At 39.8% G+C, this 13451-nt stretch overlaps 1 protein-coding gene across 1 annotated transcript; it reads right to left on the reverse strand.

Moving 5' to 3' along the window:
• Positions 1-4199: 4199 nt before the first annotated feature.
• csrnp2 (cysteine-serine-rich nuclear protein 2) lies at positions 4200-12871 on the reverse strand. The gene is made up of 5 exons (XM_042004688.1): positions 12197-12871; positions 10644-10816; positions 10283-10545; positions 8068-8364; positions 4200-6960 (listed from the first exon to the last, which is right to left on the reverse strand). Exons 2-5 carry the CDS (start codon positions 10801-10803, stop codon positions 5998-6000), a joined length of 1683 nt encoding a protein of 560 aa, XP_041860622.1. The 5' UTR covers positions 10804-10816; positions 12197-12871; the 3' UTR covers positions 4200-5997.
• Positions 12872-13451: the final 580 nt, after the last annotated feature.

Below are 13451 nucleotides of genomic sequence, written 5' to 3' on the forward strand. Positions count from 1 at the left end.
GGGAGTATGTGCCAGAACTAACAGAAACTGATCTTAAGTTACACATTTTGGGAGTTTGTTTTTATTAGGCGAGCTGTTTGCTCCAAAGATGAGGTAGCATGATTCCCCCATGATTTTGAGTCCGGTAAAGTCTAAAAACATTTAGAGGAAGCTGATAGGGTATTGGGCATGTGCACCATGCAGGCACCATAAAGGCTGACATGTTTAGGGAGATGTATTGCTTTTTGTAATGATGATGGGTGGAAAGAGACAGTTTGAGCAGCTAGTTTTGTGTTAATCTTTACTGCCTCCATTGTTTCCTTTTTCCGGCTTTCAGTGGTTTATTTGGATCCTGTCCCCTGAGCACACAAAGTGAACTCAGTGGCAGAGGTCTAGATTTCCCTCTTCAGTTCAGCGAACATGTGAATAGCAGAGCAGACTGGTGAAAATGCCATGAGTTTTATGAGCAGTGCTCTTTAAAAGGAAAAGTGAAGACCTAATGCTGACATCTTGTTGGCGTCATAGAGAAAGAGAGGGAGAGAGAGCATGCTTTCCAAGCGAGGGAGCAGCTTTTTCAGGCTGGCACACTTTAGTGAAGTGGTGACGCAACTTTCCATTTCACATACGTAACTCAGAACACCCAGTTGCTCTCTGCAGCTCTGTCCAGTCACAACAGTAAAATCAGAGCCCAGCTTGAGCTGGTGAATTTTAACATCTGTCAGCATGCTTTGAGATGAATGATAATGATGTTTCTTTAATGTCGTTTTAAAAATCTTTCGACAGGCTTGTGATTGGCTCCATCGCCAGTCTTGGAAACTATCAGACTGAGCTGGCTTCTTCCGGGTATTGGAGAGGTAAAACAATAGAAAGTCAGAGGCAGGAAGGTTGGGACAGATGAGACATAGTTTTCAGAGTTTTGGAGCTCTGCCCACAATTGTTCCACAGGCTCCAGAGCTAATTTGTTTCTCTGTGTTTTTATTTGGCCTGTTCTCAGTCCAGAACATGGCACAAAACACACACAAACAGAGAAGCATTATGCTCTGGTAGCTTTCAGTGAAGAGATATACCTAGACATACTGCTTTGACTTGGCAGTGGGCTTCAGTTAGGTTGGAAAACTTACACGAGAATAGATTAAAATACAAATGCTATAGTAAATCAAGTTTGTGGGTATTCAGTTATGCACAGCTTTCTAATGATTATCACTGGACTTAAATCAAGTTGAGGTCTGGACTTTGGTTGGATCATTTACAACACCTAGAATCTTTCTGTTGTAGATTTGCTGCTTTGCTTTGATTGCTGCCCTGTTGCATGGACAAATTTGTTCAAATCATTCTCCCTCTGCCGCCTTGTTTAATAGTTCCTATGAGGTACAGTATTTGTGCTGCTATGCTGTGTTTGGTTTTTACCAAATGTTGTACTTTACAGAGATGATTACACCATTTTATTTGATTAGCAGCACTTGGCTGCAGCGTATTCTCTTTACTTCTCTTTATTTCTCTTTATGGAAGCCTTAAGTGTGTGCTGGGTTTTGTTGAATACATAATGACATAGTGTAATGTGTTATGTATTGTTTATCTGAGGATAGATTTATCTCATTTAACCAGTTTTTTTATTTACTTATTTATTTGTTTATTTATTTAACCATTCATTCATTCCTTGGTCAGATGTGTAAAACCTTTTCATTTAAAGAGAGGGTATTTTATTTTCACATTACCGCAAGTTATAATGTTGGCTTTGTAATATAATTTTTGTGTTAGACCCTTCATGTCTGTTAAAGATCCTCCACAAAAGTGTACGCAAAGCTCAAAATGAAATTTAGAATTTCAGAGTATAAAGTGCAATGAATGACTTAACTTATGCTATCTTTGCAGTGATGGAGGACAGCTTTGAGGAACAAATGAAGGAAATTATAAATAACTCCAGTTAGCATAAAGGGTGTGGCGCTGTCATTCTTTATTCATAACTGGTATCGCTTTGTCCAATATGGGTCATGGATAAGCTGAAGCCTATCCCAGAATTTTAGCAGGTGAGAGGCAGGATACACTCATTTAAAGGTGCAGCATGTAACTAAATCAAAAGTCAAAAAAATATTTATATATCATTGAAAGTGGTTCCATTGATTTTTGTTTGGGATAAGTCTTCCTCAAAGGTCACATAGAAGAAGACAGTACACATGTTCACAATGTAGAAGTACTTACCTGTTGTCCAGTCATCGCTGCTGCTGTTGCCACTGGATCCACTCAGATGAAAATATGTTTACGTCTGGAAGTATTTTGGTATCTAATGGCCACAAAGCAAACTGCAGGCAAATAGTAATGTGCAGTTTGTGTAGTTAAGGTTATTTTCTTGTATTTGACAAGCCCATCGCATACTCACTGAGCACAAGTGTTATTAACACACTGACAGGTTTTAATGCAAAAGTGGTGGCGTCCTTAATGTATGAAGACATGATCACCTCCCTGAACGTAATATCTTTACAGGAATCATGCCACCACTGACTTGACTGTCATGTACTACTAGAGCCTGATTTGCAGTCAGTTGAGCAGTAACACTGATGTTAGAGCTCCAAGTTATACTTCTCCTTAACACACTAAGAAATGCTATAAATGAATGAATTTATGTTGCCATCTAGTGGTCAGAGACTGCGCTGCAGGGACCGTCACGTCATGACCTCTAACGTCTGGAGGACAAAATGCTCTAATTTTTTTATTTTCAGTGTGACAAACACAATGTGCAGTTTCACATATTCTGTAATCACTCATATATGTTTTCAGTAAATAGCAGTGGTGACAAAACGACCAAAATATCCTTCTGTGAAAGAATTATTGAATTTACTTGCACATGTTAGCTCTGAAAACAAAATGTCCCTCAGATCTGGCTCATGGTTTATCAGTGGAAAGCTGCTACTATGTCAGCACAGTTGTTCAGAAGAAGATTGAAAAACAAGCTTGAAAATCAATATTTTGTTATATCTGACTTTATTCTTCACCCACTTAGACAATCTTTTCTTGCCTTCTCATTTCTTTTAAGTAGTCTTCAGAAAATTCTCCAGACTTCTTGAAGGACTTTCCAAAGCTCTTCTTTAGACATTGGCTGCTTTTTGTCCTGTTCTATAACAGGATGATCTTACACTGCTTCATTAACGTTGATCTCCAGGCTGTGGGGAGGATCCATTAATCCATAAGATGTGTAACTTGTCTCTGATTTCCAGTCTGGTATTTTGTTATTTGGCATACCTCAACCTTTTCTCCCACATTCCCTGAAGATCCAGGTGCATCTGTCAGGTCCAGTGTCAAGTCCTTGTGTAATTTTTTCAAAAAGTCTTTGTTAATCTGCTGTAGATCATTTTTAGACCTGCTTTTTTTTTCTTCTTCTTCTTCTTCTTCTTTTCTCCTTTACTTTTCTACTTTCAATGTCCCTGCAAAAAAAAATCAATTTGTTGCTGCAAAAATACTATTTTATGCCAGTCAGACTCTCACTATTGTAATTTTAACAGATGCAAAGGAAATGGAAATAAACTAGTGCCCAAGTTGTCTTGTTATTCGTAGAAAAAAAGTGGTTTATTCCTCAAGTTAGATGCCTTTTTAATGGCTGAATGACCACAAAGCTCAGTGTTAAGAGGTTTAACAAATAATTAGATATAAGGACTGGACTGAAAATGACTGAAAACTTAGTAGAGAAAACTGGAGAACGATTGCTCAAGACAATTTAAAAAGATTACAAGAAATTGACTTCATTGTTTTATGGTCATGTATTTATCTCCTCCTACACACTTTGTATCTGTAGCATCCAACCAGTTGAGGTAAAAGCCATAAATGTTTTAAAAAGTTATCGTTCAATACACTAACAAATAAAAAAACAGCATACTCTTTTTGTATGTTTGTTTTATTTTTGTATAAAAACTTTTTTCCCCACTTTAGGCAACAGTTAGCATGAGAGTAGTTCTCACAGCCTTTAGATGAAGTCTAAGCTTATCAGTCTTCTTAACAATCACACACCCCCTTTCACACAGATAAACACACAATCACAGAGTACAAGAGTTAATTTGGTGCAGTGGTCCCAAACCTAAATCTATTAGTAGAACGCCAAGGACTAAAAGCTCAACAATAGGCAGCTTGTAATCATCATCACTTCAAAGATGGTACTCTGTCAAAGCAAGTCGCGCAAACATAAAGAGCCATAATAAATCTTCAGCCTCACAATAACTACAGGAGACGGCTTTGTTAAAACCTGATGGATGAAAGCATCATTTAATTAGGTTTGAAACCACTGCTTTGTTGCAGCTATTTAGCAGGATTATATGAAGACAATTTAGAAAGAAGAAAAAAAAAAGAAAGGCAAAAAAATACATCAGACAGCTCATACACAGCAGCACATCCTGTGTTAGGCAAGTTGTTGCCAGTGGCAACAGCAGGAATTTTAGGCAACAAAACAAAGGACTGATTTTGTGTAAGAAGTGTCAGCTCACTTTTGCAGATCAGCAATAATCAGAGCTTTAAAAAGACATTTAAAGACCAGAAATGTTATACATTTGCGTTTACATACTCAATCACTAAACACCTCATTTCATAATCACATTTATGATTTTTATAGTGTGGTAGCTATTGTGGTCCAGTAAGAGGCTTTCCAGTACAGAAACACTGTGAAGTCATTTCTCATGATTGGAGTGAAATAAACCAGTAAACTGTGAATCTGTAACATCAGCACCTTTCGGGTTGAAAATATGTGTCCTTACTAATAAAGTACATACACATGTGCATGCACACAGATGCAAACACACTTCTCTCTCTCTAACATTGACATACACATTTAAAGTAGGTTTACACACAAGCACACACATTCCATACATATAAAATCAGCTTGTTGTAAATCTGATCCATAAATTACTAACATTGCATGATCTGTTGAAGTACTTTTAACAGCACATGCTGCAGTTTTTTTTTTCTTTTGAATCTTTTTAATGCTTCATAAGAAATTTGGCTCGATTCAGAATTTGCTCTTTCCTCTGCATCGCGTTTGAAAAGGACCATGAAGATCTACTCATCAAAAACCCATCGCGACCGACCATGTGTGAAAGAAATATTTCCTTTCATTCCAAAAACAACAAACTGCAAGAACGTCAACTTCAAAAATCATCTGCGTCTAATCCACGCAACCTGTCACTCAAAAAAAATGATGTTGTCTGCACCGCAGCCAAAAGTAACCTGCTTATTTACTTTGAAGAATCAACTGTGCGTGTATGAGCAGTCCAGGTGAGCGAGAGCAACAGTTAAGGTCAGCGCTAGTCTGCTGCTCTGTGTTGGTTTACCTTCATGTCTCGGTGCAGCAGAGCCACAACACTCGCTGCCTCCACTTCACAATGAGCACACAGGTCAAAAAAAAAAAAAAAAAAGCAGCTCTCTTGCACATTGCAAGTGCATATACAGTACACAAAAACAAGTATTTCCAGGATTATTAGGTCTATATTTAGCAGAGTATTATCAGAGGCCTTCATTTGGCTTGACTACAGCACAAGTTCACTGTAATGAAAAGTGAGCCAGCAAGTACCTAAATACACCAGCATCTTGCACACTGCAAAACAGTTTGTGTTTAGTGTTGATGCTTTATACATCACCAGACAAAAGGCTCATGTCAGCTTTCACACGCTGTGTTTTCTGTTTGCTGCGTTGGAATTAACAAAGCACTAACTTGCTGTACTCCTTATCATCTTCTACACAAGTGTTTTTATGTTTTTCCATTAAGGCCTCTTTCATCGCTCCCCCATTCAACAGACATATCTACAATGTTGCCTTTCATAACTGCATTCATATTACCTCTGGGAGGGATGTGTATGTGCTTTCAGCACCTCGCCTCTCTCATTTATTGTAATACTCAAGCTGATTCTGCACATGATTTAATGACAGTCACTATAGGAGATTGCAACTTGAAGTCATTCTTGATGATGCAAGTAATAAATGTGAACTATGTCATTTACTCATCTTAGATGAAGCTATTGTGCAAAATATCTGCAGCCAATTCTAAACTTCTGGAGGCAGTGGATTGACTTCTTTCTCTGAGCAGGGCTCCTCTTGGCACTGCTCTTGGGGGACGTTTTGCCGAGGACTTGCAGGCCTCTCCTCCATTTCTGCTGCACAGTCCTCTGAGCCCAGAACCTCATTGGTCAAAGATTCATCCACACTCTGTTTGCTGGCGTTGTCTTCATGCTTATCATCTTTCAGCTCCACTTTTACTTGTTTCTTTTCTACAAACTCTGTTCCTTCTGCTTCCTGTTCATTCACAGATTGCTTCTCCTGTTCATCTTCCTCTGCTCTGGGCAGTGTTTCAAAGGCTCTAGGCTCTATGGAGCTGAGCTGATAGTAGAGCAGAGAGGTGGAGTCTTTGAGAAGATCAGAGGGGCTCTCCTCCTGGCTTTCAGAGATGCACAACACTGTAGTCCCAGTGGGGAAAGGACCCTGCAGCAGGACCTGATCCACACCTGACACTTCTGTTTGCTCATGTAGCTCCCCTCCCAAGGTGCTGGGTAGGATGCAGAGAGGCTGCTCTGTAAGACCGCCAGCATTCAGCTCCTGCTGCACTGCCTCTCCCTCTGCCTCCTCCCTTTCCCTCCTTTCCTGCTCCTCTGCACTCTGCAAGTGCAGCACTGCTGTCTCATTTTCTCGCTCCAGTATATCCTGCTCCACCAGGAGACCCTGAACCTCCTCAACCGACTGCACCTCGCTCTCCTCCAGCTCAGAGTCCAGGCCAGTGATGGATGATAAGGTCGGGGATGTAGGGCAAAGGGAGGATGGGGAAGACATTGGGTCGGATTCAGCATACTGGTCCCCAGTTCCTTGTATTAGCATCCTCCTTTTCTCCAAATCCAGCTTCATGATGGTGTGCAGGTAATGAGTTCTGACACGCAGGGGGTTGAACTCAATGCGCCCCGCGACATTGCCACAGCCATCCCTCGAGCAGCCACACGGGAAAGACATTCGATCCACCTCAAAAATAAAGCAATATTTCAAGAGTAAGACAGAAACAGAAGAAAAAACATAGAAATCAAATCAAAGGGTTTACAGCAAGATTCTAAAAAGTTAACCTGTGTTTTTTGGGGGGTATGTAACAAACCAGCTCAGACATTGTACATGTCAAGCCCTAATGGACCATCATCATTTACATAAATGCACATAAATATTGTTTTTAATGTGGTTTTACAAAAATTAGAAAAGATAAAAGATTTTTCCATGTTTGAGATGAAAATTCACTGCACTGATCAATAGTAGACAGATGCATTTCAATCTATAACCCACTAAGGCCTTATGTACTCGCCACACCCAGCATAGGCAACTCCAGTCCTCAAGACCCACAGTCCTGCAAATTTTAGATGTTTCCCTCTTTCAACACACCTGATTCAAATGAATGAGTCTCTGAGCGGAGCTTGACAAGCTGCACACACACCAGAATAAAACGGTTCACACCAACTGCAGCGCTATTATATACAGAAATGCCATTGACATAAAATCCCTATTCCTAAAGTGAAAAATAAATACTTAACATATATTTCTAACACTCAGATCTGTCATGACTACTGTGCAGTTGGTGTTGCCCAATAAAACCTGGATTTTACTAAAGAGTGCATTTAAATGTAGTTATGCAATCACATCTTAAGATAACACAGTTATGGTTTGTTTTAATATTTAATCTTTGTATTGTATAAAGCACTTTGTGCTGCTTTTATGTACAAAAGTGCTCCATAAATAAAATTTGATTTTGCAAAGAGTAACGATCATCTTAAGTGATTTAACTAATAAGTTATGAGTTATTTTACTGATATTAAGCATACATACTGGATTCAATATTTAGAAATTACTTAAAAATTCAATCAAATATTTAATAAAGGTCATAAAATCTACTCAACAGGCCTTTTTTACACTTAATATTTTGACATGTGTGACAGCTAGAAAAACACAAGTGTTTTAGATAATATAACTATACATCTGGTATTAAATAGAAGGCAGTTGAAGGATGGTTGACAAGGGGGAAACATTTTAAAAGGCAAAACCTTTGCAGACCGCAGTGGCTCTCTTCTGTCTATATGTGCATCTTACCTGGCACTTAATCCCCGCCTGGCTGCAGCCGCAGTGACGAGGGTCACAGTACAAACGGCAATCACAGCCACACTCCTCCCGGGAGAGGCGGATGGCTCGGAGCTCCGCCTTCTCACGAGCATCTATGCGGGCGATGCCGGAGGCTCGCAGGAGGGCTCGACGGCGCTTTGTTGGCAGCGGCTGAAGGAAAAAACAGTCGTCTACCTCGACGGCATCCACATCGAGGTCTTCATCCGATACGTCATCCAGAGTGAGCAGGTCGGCCTGAGCACACTCCACCGTGCCGTTCCTTGTCAGCTGTGGATGACAGTTAGTGTGGAACTGTAAGCAAGGAACAGGAAGACTCTGGTTCCATGTTTAATGCTCAAAATGTATACTGATACCTGATCATGCAAAAAAAAGAAAAGCTTATTTCACATTTCTACTTGAAAAAAATTCAAATGCACAGCGGTGGAGGAAGTACCCTGATCATTCGTATAAGTAAAGGCACTAAAAATATATTTGATTACAAGTAAAGTAAAACTCCATCTTCATAAAAAAAAACTTTTCCTATCAAACATAACAGCAGAAAATAAATTTCATACCTAAATTGTACATGTACAAGATAAAAAATATTAATATACATGTATATTATTAACCTTTAAGTTACATTTTTAAGCTAATGCTGTTGCCCACTCCAACATTTTTCTTAATGCTTTCTATTTCAGTAATTCAGTGTTGTGGTTCCCAGCCGGTGTATCTGACCCCACCAGTAGAGTCACAAGATAAATCTGAGGCGCAGTGACAAGATTAATGAGGGCAAAAAGAAGAAAAACCCACTACTACATAAAACACACATTTATCTGGATATTTCTGTAATCTGTGTCATGTCTGACGTTTTCCTTTTCCTTCCTAGTTAGTAGTTAGTCTTTAGCAAAACTGCTACCAAATCAAAAGAATCTCAAAACTGGAAAAGTTTACTATGCAGTGTTTTTATTTTAATTGGTCTAAATGGAATAATTATTTATTAATCTCCCAAAAGAAATTATTAACAAAAAGAATCACAGCCTCTTTCAGTTCTAAGGTTTTATGAATCAGAACATAATGAATAACTTATCTGCTCTGCACCCGGTCTGAAAAAATGAGGTAAATACATCCTCTGATCAACAACAAATGGAATTTAATAGGAGTTAAATAAGAAAGCAGAGTATGGAAACGATTAAGGCTGATGTGGTGGTTAGCACTGTCACCTTGTAGCAACAAGGTCCTGATTTGAGCCTTAGCCGGAGTCAGGCTTTTCTGCATGGAGTTTGTATGTTCTCCCCATGTATGTGTGGGTTGTCTTTGGGTACTGCATATTAAGTTAGCTGCCATCTCTAAATTCACCATAGGAGTGAATGTGAAAGCGAATGGCTGTTTGTCTCTCTTTGTTGACCCTGTCTGGCAGCCATCCAGGGTGCTGCCCCTTGCCTAACAGATGCTGGGCTCCAGCCCCCAAGAACCCTGCAATGGAATTAGCAGGTATAGAAAATGGATGGATGGAGGATGGAAAAATTATGCACACCTTAATGCTTTTTCAAATATGCCTAATTGACTGAATTGAATATTTAGTTTTGTGTTAACACAATGTCAAGGAGGAAATACATCAGCAATGATCATAGAGAAGCAACTGTTGTTAGCCATCAGTCTGAGAAGGGTTATAGGCCATTTGAGTCCACCATTCTGCTATGAAAGATCAATCACAACTAGGCAGAGAGTGGGTCATCCCTACAGGTGCAGCTCAAGATCAGACCTTGTGATGATCAGAGAAACTGGAAAAAAAAAGAGAGCTACATCCCAGACTCTACCAGCCTCCGTTTGCATGTTAAATTTTAAATTTTAAGACTTTAGAATTATTAGAAAAGACTGAACAAGTATGGCGTGTTTGGATATATATATATATATATATATATAATCACGGTGACATAGTAAAACATTTCCTGCGTTGTTGTTTATGTAAGGAAGATCAAATTATGTTTTACGATGTTTTTGATTAGTAAAATCTTACAATTTACTGAGGGTGTACCATCTTTTTCACATGATGATGTACAATGTGGAATATAAAAGGTTAATGGTAAATAAAGGTAAAGGGCTCACCTAGTGATCAATCAGGGGGATTGATAACATTCTGATATCATTTCCCAAAGATATTCCAGATTCACAGATGTTAGTTCAGTCACTCGCCAATCAGACTTACCTTCATCTTGCGAGCCTTGAGCTTCTCCTGTCGCAGGTGCTGCCGCAAAGTGTGCCGGTGACTAGTTTCCTGTTCACGTGCGAACTCACCCAGCGTGTAGTGTCTGATGGAGCAGTGGTGACGGGCCATGCCTAGGGAGCTGCCCCCCTGGCTGGGCACGCTGGTGAAGCCCTGCCGCCGGGGGAAGTAATACACCGTCACCAAATCAAAACGCACCCGTTTCCCCCCCAGCGATGGCTTGTGCTGCCTGAGGATGGAGGTGGCTGGAGACAGATTTGAGATGCATTGTTACACAACAGATATCAGGTTTGATTTTAAGAGGATGTGTTGGTCATATTGTGTGTCTTTTGGTGTTCCTTACGGGTAAATGCAGTGCTGGATGGAGGGTTGAGGCTGTCGCAGCTGTCAGCACTGTCACTACTGGAGATGTCATCATCAGAGTCCTTAGGTGTAGAGAATGGAGAGTTGTTGTCCACCTCTTCATATCTTCGTTTGAGGCTTAGGGACGAACTTGCCTCCATGGAAACGTGGTGTCTGGGGGGTTAGAGAGCAGCGCAGGCTGAGCTACAGCAAGTGCACTCTGGATCAGTAATTGTGTGAATGTGTAGGGAGAAACAGAACGAATAATGTTTGTGTTACTGTGGAATATCCGCTCCTGATTTTCCAGCAAAATATTTTTGTCTTTATGACAGCTGGGTCACATATAGCCTATCAAAGTGTTTGAGTCCTTGACGCGACCGCAAAAAAAAAAAAAAAAAAGAGGGGCATCAGTGCAGTCCTGTCTCCTTTCATCTGTATTCCAGCTCCATCATTTCATCTGTCTGCCTCCCATCTCACATGAAACCCTATTCTGAAATTATCAAGTCTAGAAATGTAACCATGGCAACTAGGCAAGCATGGTTGATGAGAGCAGCCCTAAAGAAAATGATCTCTGTGGCCCCTAGATTTTGCTAAAGACAACACAAGGTGGAATCAATCGCATGCGAAGATCAGTCAAGGTCAATGAAAGGTGCTAAGTTTACATATCTTTTATTACATTCTAGTGCTGCCTTATGCTGTATTAATGCACTACAGCTGACATATAATCCCCATAAATTAACACAAACATACTTTAAATACATATTAATAGACTCTAAATAGGCAATACTAGCAGTAATTAATCATTTTACTATAAGTCTTCATTTTTTAATAGGCCAGTTAACATGCAACATGCTATTGTCCTAAATGGAGCAGCTCCTACTAAGTCCATTCAGATTTTCATGTGTAACATTTCTAAAATAGTTTGTCCTTCTGTTATATACAGAGAGATGACAGAGGGATGGAATAATACTAAGCTGAATGAAAGAACTGCAGATGTTGAGTGGGTAATATTTGCTCAAAGAAAAATTTGCATGAATTCATTGACGGTTTGATACCCAGGGTACTGTACATGTGTGATGTTGCAGAGCAAATAGCTGCTGAAAAACAAATAAGGGTTGCTTATTAGGACTAAGGATCTCTTCTAATGTGTCACACCTGAAGAGGCTGCAAAGCACTGGATGGTCTTAAAGCTTCTGAACAGATGCTGCTGTATAACCGGATATTACCAGGACTCCATTACAAACGAGCAACTAAAGAGAGGTGCATTTTCCATTGTGACTTTAGTTTTATTGTAGCAAGGTGCTGCATACTTCCAAGCTAATTGGGACTTCTTGGCACATTTACAGTCAGGGACATGCAGTGTGAATGAGGTGTTTGTGCACATGATGGCCAGACTGTGTTGGGAGGGTCTGTTGGATATTATCCGTCTAGCAAGCAGAGGCTCGCTCTGTCACCTTATCTCCATTCAACCAGCTCTCCCCATATTTTCCACACACTCATACAGAAACACACAAAGCAAAACCGCCCAGATAAAGAGATACTAAACCCTCTTACCTGGAGTAGAATCAGAGACTCTTAATCCAACCGACTCGGAGGTCGTTTTTCTTTCCAATACGAGCTTCACATCAATCTTTGAAAGCCCAGTGAGAAGCTTTTTGTGCCAAAGCCGATATCCCTGAACCGTGTATCCGGACTGCAGCCGTGGAGCAATGGTGACCCAAAGTGATCTCGCTGTATTCTTCCTTGATTGTCAATTTGCAATACTTATATACCACTATTTTAGGCTACTTGGGCTATCTGAGCTTATTGTTCTGCACGATTAGCGATTACTAAGTAAATAAGCGCTATCTAATAGACCGGCGGGTTTTATTTAAATGTTGCATACCTCTCTATTTAAAGGACAGGCGACAGAAAGAAAGAAAGGCGTCATAGGGTTAGCTGCGGTTTATATGCCAACATTTTCGGCGCAGCATGAATGACGAACACAGCCGAATGTCTTATCTTCTCGATTTAAGCTTTAAAATGACTGTAACAGAGAAATCCGCTGACATTTGTGCTCATTTATTCCGTTTTTTATCTCTCACCGGGGCAGTTTCGGTCGGCTGGGCTTACTTTATCTTCTTAATAAATAAACGCGATTTGGGTTGTTTCGTTTGGTGCCAAATTGTTGCAAAAAAATTTCTACCGAGAAGTCGGTTTCTTCCCCCACCCCGGTTCGCCCCGGCCCCGTTTGTTACAATGTAACAATGGAGGCAGAAATTCTTTCCTGAAGCCGTATATATACTTATTGTGACATCACAAGCATGCCCCGCGTCAAAGCATGCTGGGAAATAGAGTTTTTTTCGTTTTCTTTTATCCCTCCCCCCTTTCTTTCTTTGTTCTTATTGTGGAGAAGCAAATGTGCAAAATATGACACAGGTAGCATTAAAGATGAGTTTTAGGTTCCCCTTCATCATTACATCCTGTCAAACTGTTTCCATGGCAACAGATTGAATTACTGCATATTAAGGATAACAAAGGAACAGATGTCAAAGCTACTAATTGGCGCCAATAAAACTTTCAACTGTTTTCTAAGAAGCTTGAATACCTTTAGAGCACAAATCATGTATAATTTATAAACCAACATCAAACAAATGCATACATAAGTAATTAAATAAAATATACTAATAAAATATAAAGGTAAAGCACATATGTTTGGCACTAGGCTGCCAGACAATCATTTTGCTAGCAATGAAACTTAACAGGACAAGGTTTAAAAACCAATAAACAAAAGTCAATAAATCAATCTTTTTATCTTATTTTATTAAGA

This window comes from Melanotaenia boesemani, chromosome 13, assembly GCF_017639745.1.
Source record: "Melanotaenia boesemani isolate fMelBoe1 chromosome 13, fMelBoe1.pri, whole genome shotgun sequence".
In the NCBI taxonomy this organism is placed as follows: domain Eukaryota; kingdom Metazoa; phylum Chordata; class Actinopteri; order Atheriniformes; family Melanotaeniidae; genus Melanotaenia; species Melanotaenia boesemani.